At 36.6% G+C, this 18,979-nt stretch overlaps 1 protein-coding gene across 1 annotated transcript in view; it reads left to right on the forward strand.

The window, feature by feature from the left end:
* Positions 1-18,979, forward strand: part of EPHA5 (EPH receptor A5) — a 147,612-nt gene that overhangs the window by 7,451 nt on the left and 121,182 nt on the right. The window contains exon 3 of the mRNA XM_087827578.1: positions 367-702. Coding sequence (XP_087683704.1) covers positions 367-702 — 336 coding nt within the window. The remainder of the gene's footprint in view (positions 1-366; positions 703-18,979) is intronic.

Consider the following 18,979-nt stretch of genomic DNA (forward strand, 5'->3'; position numbering starts at 1 on the left):
AGATTTTTCCTTGTATTTGGTAAAGGACTTGCCCTTTTTAAATATATAATTATATCTCACACTATTTTTGCAAATACAGTTTTTACTCCATAATTATTTACACATACACGAAGCAAAATATCTGCTTTAATTGAACTGTTGTTGCAACAATTCCAAGATAAGTCATTTGTATAGATTATACATTCCAGCGTTGTCCCTACAAAACTGTAACAAGATTTTTCCAAGATCATTTCAAATGACAACTCTGATTCTCCCTACTTAAGAGACGAATTGCAAATCTATTTTTTCTCTCCTTCAGACCAGGGATTTGTGTAGTAAAGATGCCTGTCTTAAAATCTGTTTTTCTCACTTTACTTTGCAAACCAGGACCCCCTTCAGCTCCTCGGAATGCCATCTCGAATGTTAATGAAACTAGTGTCTTTCTGGAATGGATTCCCCCTGCTGACGCTGGTGGAAGGAAAGATGTGTCGTATTATATTGCATGCAAGAAGTGCCACTCCCATGCAGGTGTGTGTGACGAGTGTGGAGGTCATGTCAGGTACCTCCCCCGGCAGATCGGCCTGAAAAACACCTCTGTCATGATGGTGGACCTGCTCGCTCACACAAACTATACCTTTGAGATTGAGGCAGTGAACGGAGTGTCCGACTTGAGCCCAGGAGCCCGGCAGTATGTGTCTGTAAATGTAACCACAAACCAAGCAGGTAAGTGTGATGTCCAAGCAAATAACACACCGTAGACGGGCTCGGTCAGTGATCTCAGGCGGCGGGCCCGTTGCCCGAGCCCCGTGAGAACGTCTCACGAGCCAGAGGGGTAGGACTTGAAGTAGAATGCATCTAAGATGCTTTGTATAGTTTAAACAAATAAAGGCTGAGGCTTTCTGAGCAGACACATTCATGGACCAAAAAAAAAAAAGTTTTAATTGAATTTTCATTAAAAATACATTTTGACTTAAATCCACTTAGTGCTGTTATAGTTCAGTCTACATTTTTTGGTCATTTTTGTTTACTTCAACTTTTTAAAAATTTACTATTTTAACATATAATCAGGCCCAGTTCATTTGCTTATTTGTTCATTTGTTTGGCACCACAGCTGAGTTTTATTTGCAGATTGAAAAAGTCTTTTCTTATTCTTTCTATTACTATAATAAGTGCATGAAATGAATTTTTTATAATCCATTTATCAAAATTAGAATAACTACGAACTGTGTACAACCACATGAAAACACATCTATCTTCCATATGAAGATCTTGGAATTATTAGGTAGTAATTATTAGGGAGAAATGAATACAGTTCTGCTTGAGACACTAATTTTTCTATATTTTCCCCTCAAATATTCTTTTAAGCAAATCAACACAGAAAGCTTATTTTCTGGTAAAGTAAGAACCAAAGATAAACTGTGGCTGAATAAATAGTTCAGCTATTAGCCGACAATAATTATTCGAAGCCTGTAGAGTTTATGACACGTTTTTACCAGCAGTGGTTATCTAGGGGTGGGAGGCATTAAAAGCCAACCCCTTGTATGTAGCGTCCCTGTCTTCCCTGGCTACCACTCTCAGCTGAAGGGCATAAGCTTGTCACTCTGTTAGTACCTCAGGTGGACTTTGTCTGTGTGGACATCCCTGCCAGGAGTACTCAGTGAAATAGGATAGGTTTGAACGGAATCGTCCTTAGTCTTGTAATAGTCTTAGTACAAGACTGTGGTTTGTAGAATGACTGAGTTGACAAGAGAGTGCTGATGCTAATCAACTCTTGGCCAAAATAATTTGAATTGTTGGATATATCAAGTCAATCAAGTGTCTATCATTAAGAATAAGAAAATGTACGCACTTGACTTCATAGCTACTTCTGATTGATAAAACTGAAGGAAATAGTATAAAGAATCCAGACAATGTGAAGATACTTAAGCAGTTCACTAAGAATCAATCTGAACAGTGTAGATGTTTGATCAACATTGAATACATTTCACAGAATTTTTTAATTCTGTGAGAGAAAACATTGCACACATGTATGCTACATTTCTCAGTGAATTTTATTTTTCTCTGTTTACTCTTTAACTTAAGGTGGAAGTAAAAAAAGGGAGCTAAAGAGATGGATAGGAATAGTGAAAATTAAGTTTTCTTTCAGTATAGACTCAGCTGTCAGCAATACTAGTATATGTCGATTTTTCATCACAGTAACTAAATGTCACATGTGTTCAGTAAATGTAAACCGTCTTCCCACATCAGAAAAGTACTGGCTTTAAACGTGTGAGTTCAGGCTTCTTGTGCAACATCGTTCAACCTGACTTGGCTCTTCTGTGAGTCTTTCATTAGCATATTGAAAGCATATCGAACAATCACTAAGTGCTGTACTCCTTTGGGAGAACCTTCTCTAGCTTGAATACCCTTAACTTCTTTAAAAGATAGAAAGATATTTCTCTGATGAACTAATTGTAGGAAATGACTGTTTATTTTTTAAATGATGTGCTTAATAAGTATTTGCTCTAGTTTTTTTTCCACTTGCTGGCCTGTTCAAACTGTAAAGTGTATTTTTTTGGACTATAAATACCTTAAATACCAAGAAAGGATAATTTTTGTCCAGCTGTTCAAGGCATGGTTATCATGTAAAAAAAAAAAATTAAGTATTCAGAGAAAAATTTTGTTGACTTGTGCTTTTTTCCAAATTCTCAGGGTACATATGCTCTAAAATCTTTATAAACCTACCAGAAAAAATCTAAATACAGTGAAGGGATATTCCTTAGTATCTGACATTCTAAACCAACTAAGTGTCAATTTCCACAAAAATTGTGACTTCAAGTAGCTCCTAAAAAGTCTTAGATTTAATGTTACCTAGACTTGGGATTTATCAAGTACCAACATTATACAAAGTGGGCTGTGGTAATTAATTTTTAAAGCCTGAATATTTTAAAAATATGTTTCATTGATTTCAGAGAGATGAAGAGAGAGGGAAAGAGATAGAAAAGTCAATGATGAGAGTCATTGATCAGCTGCCTCCTGCACACCCCCTACTGGGGATCAAGCCTACAATCTGGGCATGTGCCCCAAGCAGGAATCCAACTATCACCTCCTGGTTCAGAGGTAGATGCTCAACCACTGAGCCACACTGACTGGGCAATGCCTGAATATTTTAAAGCATTAAATTGAAGAAAGTTATCTGTACCATATGTGCATTTTGAATAAAACTTGTTTCAGCAGATTTTCACTTCAGTTTCGATCCCCTATCAGGATTATATTTTTGATATATGCATTTTTTCTTAATTGATTTGTCTCAAGTTTGTAATTTGCCCTGGCATTTTCTAATTAATTTATTTTTGGTGACATCAATCCATGTGTGAACTGTTCAGATTTGAAATTATATTCAGAAAATATAAGAAAAAATAGTACTTATTTGTACTTTGAAGTTTTTCATTGTGTATTTTATTTTTTACTTTTTAAATTTTTTCAGTTACAGTTTACATTCAGTATTATTCTGTGTTAGTTTCAGATGTACAACAAAGTGGTTAGAAAATCATGCGTTTTACATAGTGGTCACCCCGTTGTTTCAAGTATTCACTGGTCCCCTGCACAGTTATCATGGTATTATTGACTCCATTCCTGTGCTGTAATCTGCTTCTCTGTGACTGTTCTGTAACTACCAATTTTTATTTCTCAATCCCTTCACCTTTTTCACCTGTCCCCCACCCCTCCCTCCTCTCTGACAGCTGTCAGTCTGTTCTCTGTATCTACAAGTCTGTTCTATTTTGTTTATTTTGTTCTTTAGATTTCCATATAAGTGAAATAGTAATTTTTTTAAGATGAAAATCTTGCATTAAGCTAGGAACTGAAATTAATCAGATAACCTTGGCTGATCAGTCTATAAAAAGAAATAATGTTGGTTTTTTTGCTGGTTTTAATTAATTTATGGATGTTTATACAGTATTTAAAACATTTCCCTATCATTATGGAGTCTAGCACCTTGCTTTTGAGAGAAGTTGTCCAAATTTAAATGTTACTTTTTTTACATATAACTTAATAGTCAAGTCAAAAAACAAAGTTTTAAGGAAAACTAAATACTAGAATTAGTTGGAATTATTGTTCCTTGTAAAATGTAGCAAACAGAACTGAGGTTGACAGGAAAGAATTATAAAATTGTTGTAAGAATTTTCATAGTCAGGAAAAATAAACACATTTACAGAGAAAAAAGCAAGTAAAAGTAATTTACATAAAGGTAAAGAAATACTGTCTATGGGGAAAGGGACAATGATAGGAAAATTATTAAATGTGAATGCATTAATTATGTAAAAAACTCAACAAAGAGTCAAACTGCAAAGTGGATAAAATGATGGATATGCAAACCATGCATTATTAAACTCTTAAACTGAGAAAAATAATAAAAATTTGTTGAGTTCCTCCAGCTTTCTAGTAAGTTTCTCTTTCTTTTTTAATGTATCCTTTCTAAAAATTGACTTACATATGGTCATATTTCTTTGTAAAAATATATATATGTCATTTATATGACAACACTTATAGAATGTTATATTCTTTTATAGGGTATCTATAATATATGTCTAAATAGATGTATAGATGGATTTAGATAGATACATGGATAGTGATATTTCAATACATAGCATTAAAATTAAAAATTCCATAAAATGCAAATACTTTAAACTTTTATCTGCTCACACAATAGTGTGCATTTATTATATTCTTCTGTGAATACATTTTTTAAAATTTTAAGATAATTTTGCGCTAGGCATACTGTATCAAGCTAAAGTTTAATATACACAAATGTATATATTATCCCAAGAAAAAAAAGTTCATTCTAAACAGAAAACCAAAATCACTAATACTTTAATATGCAAAGGTATAGAATCTTAATTCTGAGCTGTAATGGACCACATTTTAATTGTTTTGAATTAGTCTTAGACTCTTGGACTCTTTCCTCAGAGGGGATCACACACTTTGGAGGGAATGCCCCAACCTTTCCCAGACTATCAGAACTATCACTGGTGCAGGTGTTCTCTCTATTTTGATGGGTTTTATTTCTTAGTTCTTGCAAAGGTGTCTGGGGGACATGATACTACGACTTCATCAGGTACTTTCAGTTTGATGCCATTCATGCAGTCGACCAGCATGCTGTCTGATAAGATGCTGAGATGGTCAGGGTTCCTGAAGACTAAATTAGGCTGTAGAGCTGGAAATTTAAGAGAATGCTGAAACAAGAGAGTGAAAGAACAGCATTGTTGCTGCCAAGAGGGCAGCAGACATTTTCTGGTGGTCTCTGTTTATACAGATAGTTAAGAAAAGTTAATTGCCTCTTGTTAGATCGTTTCTGTAATAACTATTGCAAGGATATTTGTTGACTTTCTTCACTGGACAAACCATACTGGCCATGCTTGCAATTACCACCTGATTAAATGCGTCCTTGTTTGCAAAGATTCTTTTGGCTTCTACACATACCAAACAGGTCATTTCAATCGACGTGCGTTCCTAACCCTCACTGTTTGTTCTTCCATATTTTGTATGGTGGCACTAACTGCTGCATTTCACCAAGGAGAAAATAAAGATTGGTGTTTACTCGTTTGGCAGTAGGAATACGCTTTAGTTTGCCCATTACTATAGTTTTACAATCTTTTACTTCCTGGGCCTCAGAGACAAAGTTATTTCTTCCAGTTGCAGGGTATCTTCCAAATATGCAACAAAGATCTGATGAATTAATGAAATGATAGAATGGAGGCATCACTATGCTAACTGTGATATGGGCTCAGGAAAAAAACCCACTCATCATATGACCCCGCAGCTTCCACCCAGATCACTGTTTCTTAGTAGTATTCTGGATCCACAGGGATTAGTGTTAGCTCAGAGGCAGTGCGCAGTAATCTCTGAAATACACACACTGTATTTAAAAATGTCTGGAGATAACTTTTTAGAAAAGTTAAAAGGAAGATGTACAGTATTAACATCTGATGCTATGGCACAGTCCTTCTTCAAGGGTAGCCACCTTTCTTTTCATTTAAGAAGATACAGGGTAAGTAAATTAACTCAGGTATGGGAATTGGTGAGAGACCGTAACTAGATCACTGAATGTTGATTTGTATGCTTCATACCTTGATGTCATTGGTGGTACAAATCAGTTGTCCCATTACTTTGGTCTCTGAATGCCAGAGTATTATACTTTTTACTATTCAAATTCTGTTGTCTATTTTGAAATCCATTCCCCCTTCTTTTCAGTGATAAAGTGTTACTGCTTGGCCTCTGCCTCACCTGAACCCTAAAGAAATCAAGAAATTGTTTTACCATAGCTTCAATCTCTGTGTTCTCAAGTTCAGAAAACAGAAAAAAAAATAGAAATATATAAAAATATAGGTGTAGCACTATCCTCATCAATTTATTTCTCATCATTATGGTGAAGAAAGTATCTTCTGGGCCCCTTTTCAAGATGTTTTTAGTGATGGAAGGAGACTTGACTTGGACTGGTAAACACACAATACAATATATGGATGGTGTACTGTAGAGTTGTACACCTGAAACCTGTGTAATTTTATTCACCATTGTCACCCCAATAAAAAAAAAATCTAAAAAAAATGTCACTAGTGGGTAGTTTCATAAATCTTTAAAAATAAATCTAATTTAACATTTCTATTTCAGTAGGTCATTTAATGTCTTCTTTTACAATAAAGAATTACCTGAACTTTATTCATCTAAGGTGACCCTTCAGTTCAGATTTTGGTCAAATAATAGAAGAAGCATTTAGCACCTGTGCCAGCTACCTAGAGAAGCACATTAGATCTAGAATCTCTAATCATCAGTTTATACCGGCTTGAATTAAACTGTTTCTCGCCCTTATGTAAGGAATGCATAAAATCCATTTTCATACTTATTTCTAGTGCTTCTGCAAATTTAAGTTATAGAATTTTGTGAGTCTCATGTTAAAGAAACTTCTTGTCCCCAGTAGTGATCAGATAAGTGTCTGTTGGGATCTTGAGTTCAGATGGAGCAATAGGTTTGGGCAGGAAGAAAATTGCTTCCATCAGTTAATGGTCTTTGATAAGGTGTAAACTTGCTATTGACAACACAGAGGACCAGCTTCCTCATTCAGCTATGGGATAACTGAATCCTATAGCAAGAGAGACTCAGTACATTTTAGAAGTTGAGAGTATTTTGAATTCTCATACATACCCACATCCCAATGCTCAGGAGTTCACTTTTTTCCAATACATGACCTCATCTTCTTAGAAGACAAAGCAGTAAATTCACACATCTTTGTAATTCAGGAATTCTGTGGAAAAAGACTTGGATTGTGATGCCTGGCTCTGTCATTCTTTCCAGTGTGAGAGCATGTGAGATATTTCTGGAATGGGGCCTGATCATCTCAATATGACTTGAGCTGAGAATTCAAACTTGATACTGCTTATTTCTTTAAATTCTGTAGTGCAGTTAGACACAGCCAATCCTTCCCATATTTCTAGTATTTCTTGTGTGTTTATAGTTTAAAACAAGTGGAATTTGGTAAACAAGTGGAATTTGGTAACCAAAGATATTATCCTCAAGAATCAGTTTATTTGAGGTGACCACAGGTGATGAGACGTATGCCACTCTCTGCTAACTACTGTTAGGTCACCATCATTTAACACTGAATAGAACCTTGCCACAGGGAATCACAGCTAGTCAAATCACTGGTGCAGTGTTCCCATTCCTTTAAAAGACTTACCTACAACACTTCTCTTTGGAAACTTTTTTTTTTTTTGTATGGTCTGTTTTCTTAGTTGCAAACAAAATCTACTCTGCCTGCTTCACATGGAAAAGGCCTTCAATAGTGGCTCATACAGTCATTGAGAAGAACAGATTAAAAGATTAGAAGCTAAGTTTCCAGGAAAAATGCCCAAGAGTCAACCACAGATCTGGCCTGATGAAGTGGAACATTGCTCTAGCAGCTGCCAAACAATAAATGGCAGGGACTTGACTTTATTACAGTAGCTACTGCCACTAGTAGCATTGCTACTTCGGAATCTCAAACTTGAAGACCCTGAAAAATTTTCATGTTTTGCTGCCATCTTCACCAGAAGAAAGTAAAACCTGAGACCTTCACAAGATCTTATTTTTTAAGTTGCCTGTTTGAAACCGTATCTTGCCTGGACAAGTCATTTGGTGAATCCCAAGCCCAATGCCTTTGTCCTAGCAGAAAAGAAACCTGGAGTTTTTCAAGTTCTGATTTCTCTGTTGGCTAGAAAAGGTTCATCACTTGAGTTTTATAAATATATAAAGTGACATTCAAATGCAGACATATGCCAATGAATTTGTTAGATTTTGAATGAAAATTTCTACGTATAATTTTTAAACATTATCTCTAATATTTTGTTGTGTGTTTTTTTTTAATATATCTTTATTGATTTCAGAGAGAGGAAAGCAGAGGGAGAGAGAGAGAAACATCAATGATGAGAGAGTCATTGATCGAACCCGCAACCCAGGCATGTGCCCTGACCCGGAATCGAACCCCGATCGCCTGGATCCTAGGTCGACGCTCAACTGCTGAGCCACGGCTGGCCAGGCTCTAATATTTTGGAAGAGTCTTATTTTTAAAATAATTGAAATTTGTTCATCTTATCTGCTCTCCCTTCCCTCCTTTCCTCTCTTTTTTTCTTCTTTTTCCCTCCCTCCCTCCCTCCCTCCCTCCCTCCCTCCCTCCCTCCCTCCCTCCCTCCCTCCCTCCCTCCCTCCCTCCCTCCCTCCCTTCCTTCCTTCCTTCTTTCCTCCATTCTTTTTTTTATTCTATTTTATTTTTGTATTTGCAGTTGAGGGTTGAATTAATAATATTCTTCAACTCATAATACGTTAATACCATCTTTGAATCATGCGAGGCACTCATCTAGTTTATATATTTTTTTTATGTACCGATTCTATCCCAAATCCATTTGCCATTCCCTACACTAAAGAGCAACTGTTTTATATGTTAATTGTTTGTTTTTATTTACAACTATTCTTATAAAATTTATTTAATATTGAATGCATATGTTTTAAATTTAATGGTTACATTAAATATCTTCTATGTGAACTAATTTTTTTTACCATAATCAAAACATTTTATAGATTCACCCATGGTGCTTTTGGCCATCTCATGCAATGCTTAAAATTTTCATACATACACTATACTTTACATATCAACTCAACCCAGTGACAGATCTAGATTAGTATGTTGGTTAAAGGTCTAGACTGTGGAGCCAGACTTTCTGGTTCCATCACTTTGTGACATGGGTAAGTTACTTAAACCTCCCCCAAATCTTAATTTTCCCACTTGTAAAATTGAGAAAAAAATAGTATCTATGATGTAGGGTGGTTGTGAGGATTAAACGAGTTAATGTTGGTGAAACAATCAGTGTAATGATTAGCATTTAATTAGGTATTAAATCTTACTATAGTAGTAGTTAAGAAACTTTTTAATAATATTCCAAATAGTGTGAATCCATGAAAGAAACTATGCGATTAATAGGTCTTAGACTTTATGAGTATTGTATAGACAGACCCACTGGTGAAGTCAGTTGGAGAGAGCAAAAACATTAAAAAACAAAAAATAACAGGTAACAAAAGTGACTGCTTCCAACTTGAAGGAGTAAAGCATGATTCTATTTTCAGTGATTTCTTAGAACTCTAAGTTGTGTATTAGCATTAAAGTTCTAATTTTGATGAAATATCTGGAGCAATAACATAAAGAAGCAAGAGAACAGCAGCATCAAAGTAGGAGCAGAAAGGAGGAAAACACTTCACATATAGAAAATAGACACTTAATTCCCATTTTCATCAATATAGATGAGGGAAAAATACAAATTTTGCTAACTACATCATTGTCATGTGTGGTTAGATATCAATTAGGTCAATTATTTAAATTTCTAAGGAAAAATATCTGGAGACAAATGTTTTACTTAGTTACATATCGCAGATATCTCTACACTAGCGTCACACGGCTGCTGCTGTCACCAGATTAGTGTGCCGATTATGTGGCTGCCAACAGAAGCTTTTAATTTTGCCAACAGAAGCTGCCCGTCTACCCTGACACTTGGCTTCAGCGAGGCATGAGTTCTGTGCTTGTCCCCAGGCCTGTTTGCTGTTTCAAAAACATAGTTGGAGGATGAGACTCTAATAGGATGGATTTGTCCATAATTCATGACTGGTTTATTTAATAATGAATAGCAAAGGGGGTGGAATATCTTAGAAGCCATCGGATTTCATGTTTGGTTCACTGGCTTTAGAACCTTGCTGGAGACTGACTGACTGGGTTCTGAAAAGGCACCTCGGGTCTTCTCCTTGGCGCCCGCCTGCTGTGGTCATGGTGGCAGGAACAGTGAGGGCCAGCACTCCCTGTGTGCACTCTGCTATGCAGGAGCTTTATTTACATTTTCTTATTTTATCCTAGCAATATCCTCATGACATAATATTATTACTATTCCCATTTTTTAGGATGAAGAAACTGAAGTTTAAAGATGTGAAGTGATTTGCCCAAGGTCACAAATCTAGTAAGTGAGGGAATAGGAATTTAAACCAGGGGATTCTTACCTTGGAGCCATCTGAGTCACTAGTAAATATTGCACAAGCTGTTTCCTCTGCCTAAAACCTATTTCTTAGATAATCGTTCTAGATAGCTCAGTCCTCAGGTCCGCCTAAATTGCCGCTTCCTGGAGAAACTTGCCCCGTTCTCCAGTTTGGGCTTGCCTCTCTCACATAACTTGGAGCAAAAGCCGTTATAACTCTGTGTTCTCTTGTCTGTTTTTCTGTAATTTTCCCCCGAGGGTCACAGCAGTGCCTAGCACCTGTGTTTGTTTTAAAAAAATTATAAATGAATGAGTTTGATGGCTTCTCTATTACTCAAATCAGTGTTATAATTCCACTACTAGCAGTAATGATGATATGTATGTTTTAATTTTTTTTTAACTCATCAAATAATTCTCTGCCAAGTTATTTGACTTTTTTATGTTGGGTCTTTCTTCCTTTTTAAAATTAATGACCGAGACACACAGCTCTGACTGTAATTCACAGATTTTTCAGAACTCTGAGGTACGACATTATCATTTAAGGTCTGCTGCTTAGCTGGCCTGCCTACTTTCTTAATCTCCCCTTTTTAGACATTCTACTCTTTTCTAAAGAACTCACTGAGAATGAATCCATTCTAGAAAAAAATTGTGTAATGATTGTTGTGCTCTTCAAGTGCAGTGCATGGTATTTTCTGCCTTTAGTGTGCTTAATAATTACCTTCTCCTGGACTCCACACCCTGAATTTACGATACAACATACCCAAGAATATTTTGACACACACACACAGAATGATTCTGCTGTGGGATGTGTTTGGCCTACTTTTGGAGGAGAACTACACTTTCAGGAGATTCTAATATGTGTTTCCTGTCCCTCCTCTGTGAGGAAACGGTGACAGCCCGTAATCAGGGTCGCCTGGTGTTCCTTTTCCCAAAAGCTCTTCATAAAATACCTGCTGGCAGCCTGTTTTCCCCTGGGGGTGACTGTGTTAATACCACCCGCTTTCTCTCATCTGAGCCTCAGAGCTTCCCACTGCTCATCTGGGAGATAGTTTTCTTGTGTGGGCTCTGCTTGCGAACCGATTCCCTGTCAGCTGACCCTTTCCCGTGGAAGTGTCGCACGGCCTGTGGCCCAGCTCAGACTCGGCGCAGCTCAGTGTTCGAACGCCTCCGTCGTTCGTCTCATTGGCATGTATGCGGTGAATTTATTTGGGTAAAGATGCGTGTTGTAAATTGATATGCTTGGAATATAAAGTTGTTCAAAACCTCCCTCTGAAGTGCTGTTGGCTTTTGTTACTAGTGCTTGAGAACAAAGCTCTGAAAGCATCCCCAGTGGCCTGGCGTGATTCAAACCTTCGTGCGCTCTTTAGATGTAGTGTGATACTGAAACCACAATGCAAAATCAGGTTTAAATCAGCCATATGCATGCATCCTTTATTAGGTTCTGAAGCAAGTTTACTTAGAATGCTGAAACTTTTTCCCCCACAGTGTATAAAATGACTTGTTCATGTGGTTTTCCTTAAATAGATGGCCATGCATTAAAAAACCCAGTGTTTGTTCAGCACCTCCTGAGCATTCTGAAGGATACAAAGGAGTTGAAGGCATGCTCCATCCTTAGAGGATTTTATTTTCCCACTGAGGAATTAAAGAATCGAAGAATAAAGCTTAATAAAGTAAAACAATTAGAAAGACATTAATGACAATTTGGGTATTAAACTTGGCAACAATAGTATCAAATTCATTGTCTTTAAATGAGGATTCAGATTGACTTGTTGACTTCACATTATTTTTTTAAATCTCTATCTTGCCTCCTTTATCACATGTACAAGCCTGCAAAGGCATTTGTTGAGATCCACTTAGTCATGATAAACAGTTGCATTTCTTTGGGAGAGATGATAAACCATTTCATAACTGCCCCTATATCTATTTAAATGGTTACGCCTTGTTTGGTGAACATCAATTCTAGCATAATCAATCTTTACTGATAATGATCTATTCTTGAACGATATGTTAACACAAAATTAATAAAAAAAAGAAATATGTCAAGATTATTTGATTATTGGGAACATTTTCACTTACTAGGTATGTATCTAATTTATTAATAAATAAAAGCCCACTTGATACATTATTGGAATGCAGTGAGAGCAAATTACCTATTTTGTAGCTTGGCACAGACACTGATATCTTATAAAAACAAGCATCTAGCTTGAGGAATTTTTTTGATGTGAAATGTTTTCTGTTAAACAAAATGTACTTTGAGTGCTGGCTTTTTTATCTTACTTTTTAGTAAATTTTTCTCCATTAGTAAGAAAATACAGGCTAGTTTATTGAATCTTCAAGCCTAGAAGGCCTGAGGACATGTACTGTGTTGCAAACTGATGCTCAAATTACGATTCAAGCAATGATTTCTTTAGACTTGTGGTATGAATCAAATATAAGTACATTATTCTATCAGTGTGCTTTCTTTGTTCTAGTTACATCTGCCCGTTTAAAGTGTCTAAATTTAGGGGGCATTTATTTTTTTAATTTTTCCTAATAAACCAGAAAATGACATTTGAAGACATACTTCTTCAGGTTATAATTTCTCTCATAAAGAGTATACTCATGTTAATAAGACTTCACTGGCTGTTACTTAATACTTAACCCTTGATGGGCTATAGTTAGAAAAGGAAATACTATTTTAGAAAAAAAGTCTGAGTTATTGGTAGTGATGGAAGTGGTGGTGGCAGTTTAGTGGTTCTTTTCATTTTGGTCCCTTTTCAAGAATTGAAATTTGTACATGAGAATAAAAGGATTCGAGATCAAATGCATACTTTTTAGCATTTCCTGGTAGGACGCTGATGTTGGCACTCTCAGAGGGAAGCTGGGCGTTCATTCGTTTCTGGGGTTTATGTCTATTTTTCTGGGGACCAAGACTGGAAACATTAGTGGCTTACCCCTAAAACTGAAATCACATACATAATTGGTAGGGGATCTTAATGTCATTTAGTCTGACTGTTTTCTCTACTTCTTAAAACACTATTACCATGTCTAACCCTTCTATTACTGTATCACTTTTAAAGAAAAAATTCAACACTCTCCATCACTGTGCTGACTTTAATGGAGAGAAATAGTATTTATGAACTTGATTATTACTGGACAGCAGCGAGAACAAGTGTTCTGCTTTTATGTGTTTAGAAAACTCCTAAAAACCTGCTTCAGCTACTTCTACATGAGTTGAGGTTCTTAGGATCAAAATTGTACAAACTTTTATAAGGATTAACCGTGACTGTCTTGAAAAATAACTGTTCTTTATTTTGTCAGAAACCTGCATAAATGGTGCAAATACTTTAACAGCGATCTTTTCTCCCTTGATTTTGTTTTTCTCTTAGAAATGTGAATTTTTTATATTTAATCAGAATTCATCTTAAAACTCTTCCTCGTATGTTCTTTAAGCATGTTTTAAGTAAACTGACAAATTATAATGGCAATGAGAGCAAAAACAGTATCGCTGTGTGCCAGGCTGTCCCAATTTTATAGATATGTGTTAATTAAATTTTCTAACAAAATATCTAAAATTGTTTTGGTGAAATTGGCAATGGAGACAGACTTTGCCTTTTATCCCTGAAGCTGGTCCTCTCTTCCCAAACAGCTATTAAATAGCCCAGTTCCATTTCTCACCTGCAGCTAGCCCTGGAGCTCTGGAAAACTAAAAGTATCTCCCCTTTCACTTAATCTAACCATAGCTCTGGTTGTTTTGTGTGTGTTTTTAAATTCTCTTATATGAGTCATTTTTCCTACACAGTATTTTCTAAAATACAAACAACAGAAAGGATCACACATTATCTTATGTATTTCTCATACCAACTTACTGAGGTATGTAAGTTATATCGCTATTTTAGATACAGTTAATAAACTAGAGATGGAAAGTTGTAGTTGTCTGGCTCTACAGCAGCCAAGGACCGGCAACTAACATACGTTCACATAGAATATACTTAATATAGGGAATATATTTTATCCTTGAAAGACACTGGTTTCAGGAACAGTTTGTTAATGGATCTGTCTCCATGTCTCTGAAATCCACACAGCTTGACCCTATTCTGGATCTGCTTTGCCTCATGATAGAGTAACTAGCATTTTCAGACCTCACATAGGCATACACGTCACCGACTGGAGAGAAAACCTTTCCTCCAGTCATCAGGTAAAAGTCCCCGACTTCACTCGCCAAGGCCAGCTTGAGAGGGAGCCTGCCACTGAAGCCTTCGCTCTGGTTAGGAGTTGGGAGTAGACCACTGACTCGTTACCATCTGCTTCTCCATGGATCCCCCCTGGTTCTCCCCAAAGACCTAGATGTAGAATCAGCCCCGTCAAAACTCTAAAACTGGGGCACATTAAACTGTGGCACATCTGGAATGGATTTGGTGATTAAAACTTGTTTATTTTTTACCAAGAACAGTGTTCTTTGATCTAATCCATAAATGTTTTCTAAAAGGTTGTCTATTAGTATTCCAAGTGTCTTCATAGGTAAAATTCCCTTGCACATGGAACACCAAACCCTCCTTTAAAAAAAATCTTCTTTGGCTAATTTTTCTTTTTAAAAAAGTATTTTTATTGATTTTTTTTTAGAGAAAGAGAGGAAGGGAGAAGGAGAGAGAGAGAGAGAGAGAGAGAGATGTGAGAGTGGAACATCCATCGTCTCCCTCCTGCAAGCTCCCTGCCGGGGATTGAGCTCACAGCCCGGGTGTGCCCCCTGACGGGGAATCGAACCTGCAGCCTTTTGGTGTTTGGGAAGATGTCAAACCAGCAGAGCCACACAGGCCGGGGCTTCTTCTTTGGCTCTTTTTGCAGTTATTTGTAAAATAATTTTATTCTTTCCATCAATTTGTATATTTTTGTTTTTCACAATACTTACCTAGAGCCTTTTCTCTGCTTTAAAATATCGTTATGGTGAAGGCCTGGGGCAGGGAGTAGGTGCTGGGTAGAAGGGGTCAATGGGGAAAAACAAGGACATCTGTAATACTTTCAACAATAAAGATAAAATTTAAAAAAATTGTTATGATGTTTTAGTATACACGGGTGCTTGGCCATGTTCTGCAGAGCAGAGCACCTCCAAACTCAGTGACCTAAAACCAGAACCAGGTGTTTTTCCCTGAATCTGCATGTCTGCTAGATGTTCCTTCTCACTTCTGTTTGCTTACTCTCGTATACAGTCAGATGCAGGGTAGGTGGGTGATTTTATTAGTTTCCTAGGGCTGTTGCAACAAGTTAACATAAACTGAGAGGCTAACAAGGGTCTTCTATGGAGACATTCAGAGTGTCCACAGGACGGTGTTCCTTTTGGGGACTCTAGGAAATGTCATTTCCTTGTCTTTCTAGATTCTAGAGGATCCCTGTGTTCTCTGACCTGTGGCATCCTGCCTCCAACTTGCCTTACCCTGACCTCCCGTGTACTCTTGTGATTACATTGGATCCACTCAGATATAATCCAGGATGATCTTTTCATCTCCTGATAAGCAACCTTAATTCCACCCGTAACTTTAACTCCCCTTTGTTATATAATATAACATATTCAGAGGTTCCAGGGATTAAGATAATGTATATCTGGAAAACCATTATTTTTCTTACTAATGCAAATACTTCCTGACTCTATGCAATGTTCCCCTTTTGTCATAATTTCTACATTTTAATAATAATCTTGCTTGATTTCCTCTTGAAATGCTGTGTGTTTCATCATGTGTACATTATTCAATCTTACAATTTAAATTTCATAAGTTGTTATATCAAAATCATTGTTAGATAAAACTATCACAGCTTTGTTTTTTCATTTCTTTGTAAGATTGTGTAAATTATTGTCTGTTTAGGTTAGGTTAATTGAATGTCTTAAAATAAAAGTGCCAGCTTCTCCTTTGTGTTGCTTTATCAGTTCATGAAAGCAAATTTTACATATCTTCCTCTCTTTGTTTTTTAATTTGTAGACATGCCAGTTATTTTAAATCGTTCTGAATAGAAAAAAACAGTGTAGAAATAATCTACATATGGGAATACTGATGGCTTTTGAAACTTTATTATAATGAATAAAATTTAGTCCCAATCAATACACACTTGCAGAACTTGTACAATGTACATTTATAGGAGGTTATTACTTTATTTAGTGTATGTCTGAAGTTTGGTATTTTTTATGATACACAGCAACTTTATTTTTTGTACTTAGAATGGGTGAGAGGCAGAGCTTTGTGAGGTCTCTAAAGTAAAATTACACTTTATGTTGTGACAGTCTTAATGGGGATAGATTTTTAAGTGTAGGAAAATAAATGGGAATAACAAAGAAATCATTTGCTTAACCTTAACTAGTGAAAAAGAAATCTAGAAATAGATCTTAAATTTAAGTCAGGAAACATTTTTACCAATTTGCTAATAGCTTTTCTATTATTTTTGAGGATCTCTGTACACATATGCATCCGTTATCTTGCAAAATATTAAATCCCCCAAATATTCCTACCTATGCGAAGAGAAACATATTTGTGCAAAATAAAGAACTAAATGACAGTAGAAAATTTCCATAAAGATTAGTTTATTACTTACATTGCAGACAGTGGCTTTTTGAAAACATCTGAATGGATTTGTACTTAAATGAGGACAGTAGAAAATGAAATAACTGTCAAAGGTGCTCAGTCATTGGAAGGCCCGCACTGCAGTACAGGCGCCTGGTATCCCTCTTCACCGTTAACCTTACGGATGTTTTCGCTGTTCTTCCATTCTAATAGTGCAAATATTGATTTAAAGTGCTTCCTATGACTTCAAAGGTCCTTTGTTAATAGCAGTGGTATTTACTGTAACTTCTATAGAGTCCTTTCAAACTCAAGGCTGAGATATATTAAATAACTAAAATCTAGTTTAGACAAAAGGAGGCACTTTACTAATATCACTGGAACCACGAATTCCATGCCTAACACCGTTATAAGAGGTAGATGTCATTAGCTTTCATCTTGTGAATGTCGCTGTTAAATGCCCGAGTAAAGAGTCACCTGTGCTGAGTGGCTTCGCAGTGGCTTTGCAGGGGCTGTTAACAAACAGGCATCATACCCGAGCGTATATACTGTAACTGGCAGAGAGATCCTGTCCTCTTGTAAAAGTGTTATCAGTGCTGTACAGTTAAAAATATCAGTTATATGTGTATGTTCATTTTCATAATATCACTTCTCCGTGTCAGGTACTAGGATGAACGTTAGTTACAACCTCAACAACAACACTATAGAAGATAGTTACCTCTGTGCACTATACAGTGACCTCTTGGGAAAATATTAAAAATTAATTTTCCTGTGGGCCATGGCTTTTAGGTTTAGTTTTATATTCTCAATATTGCATTTATTATCGTAGGACTTTCGAGAGCTGGGTAAAGTGTTTGTTTTATTCTTTTTATATGCCCACATAGAAGTTGCTGTTTAAGCTGCCAGTTCCCAGGATAAAAATAATAGCGCCCTGGCCAGTTTGACTCCGTGGTTAGAGCTCTGACCCTCGGACTGAAGGGTCTCAGGTTCTATTCTGGTCAAGGGCACGTGCCTCGGTTGCAAGTTCAGCCCCCAGCCCGGATCCGGGTGCATGCGGGAGGCAACCAGTCGATGTGTCTCTCACATCAATGTTTCTCTCTCTCTCTCCTGCACTTCCATTCTCTCTGAAAAAAGCAATGAAAAATGTTTCCTTGGGTGTGGATTAAATAAAAAATAGCTACAGTCGGGTATAAAAACATGACCCCAGATTCTTAAAGCTCCTTCCATCAAGAGAGACAGTCTGTTTCTCCAGCCCTTGAATCTGGGCTGGTTTGTGACTCTCCTTGACTGGAAGATGCAGCACAAGAGTGGTGTAAAATCTGTAGTGAAGGCCTCTAAAGACCTGCGGCTTTCTCTCTCATGCTCCTGGATCTCTGAGATCATCATTCTCTGAGGAAGCCTGGCCCAGCCTGAAAACTGACATAAAGAACTCAAGTTACACACAACCAGTAAATAGAGAAATCACATCTGAACCCAGGGAGTTTTGCTAAGCATCACACTAACCACTATCCTTTATTAGTTCTCAAAGTTAATTCAGAAATCAACACAGATGATTTGTTATTAAAATACAAAAGACCACAAACTTCTCCAATAGCCCTGTTTTATGCATTAATATGTATGAATTGTATTATTTAAGTCTGTCTATCTGTCTGGCTTCCTGTATCTCCATAATCTTTTGTGTGCATATGCTTCATTCCTTCAGTAGAAGGCATGTTCTGAGTAGTTAACCATGTAATTATTCAAGTGGAGGCCTTGTGTGCATATGCCTCATCAGTTCTATTCTGTCCCTGTGTCTTTGCCGACCCGACCTGAGTTTCTTGGATGATAATATATCTTCATTAGCTTTTGCTTTTATTTTGTTCCTTCTTACATATTATAATATTTTCATGTCCATATTTCAAAGCCTACAAAACTTAGCTCTCTCTCTATATCACTTTTTTAAATATGCCCCAT

This window comes from Miniopterus natalensis, chromosome 1, assembly GCF_054644295.1.
Source record: "Miniopterus natalensis isolate mMinNat1 chromosome 1, mMinNat1.hap1, whole genome shotgun sequence".
Taxonomy (NCBI): domain Eukaryota; kingdom Metazoa; phylum Chordata; class Mammalia; order Chiroptera; family Miniopteridae; genus Miniopterus; species Miniopterus natalensis.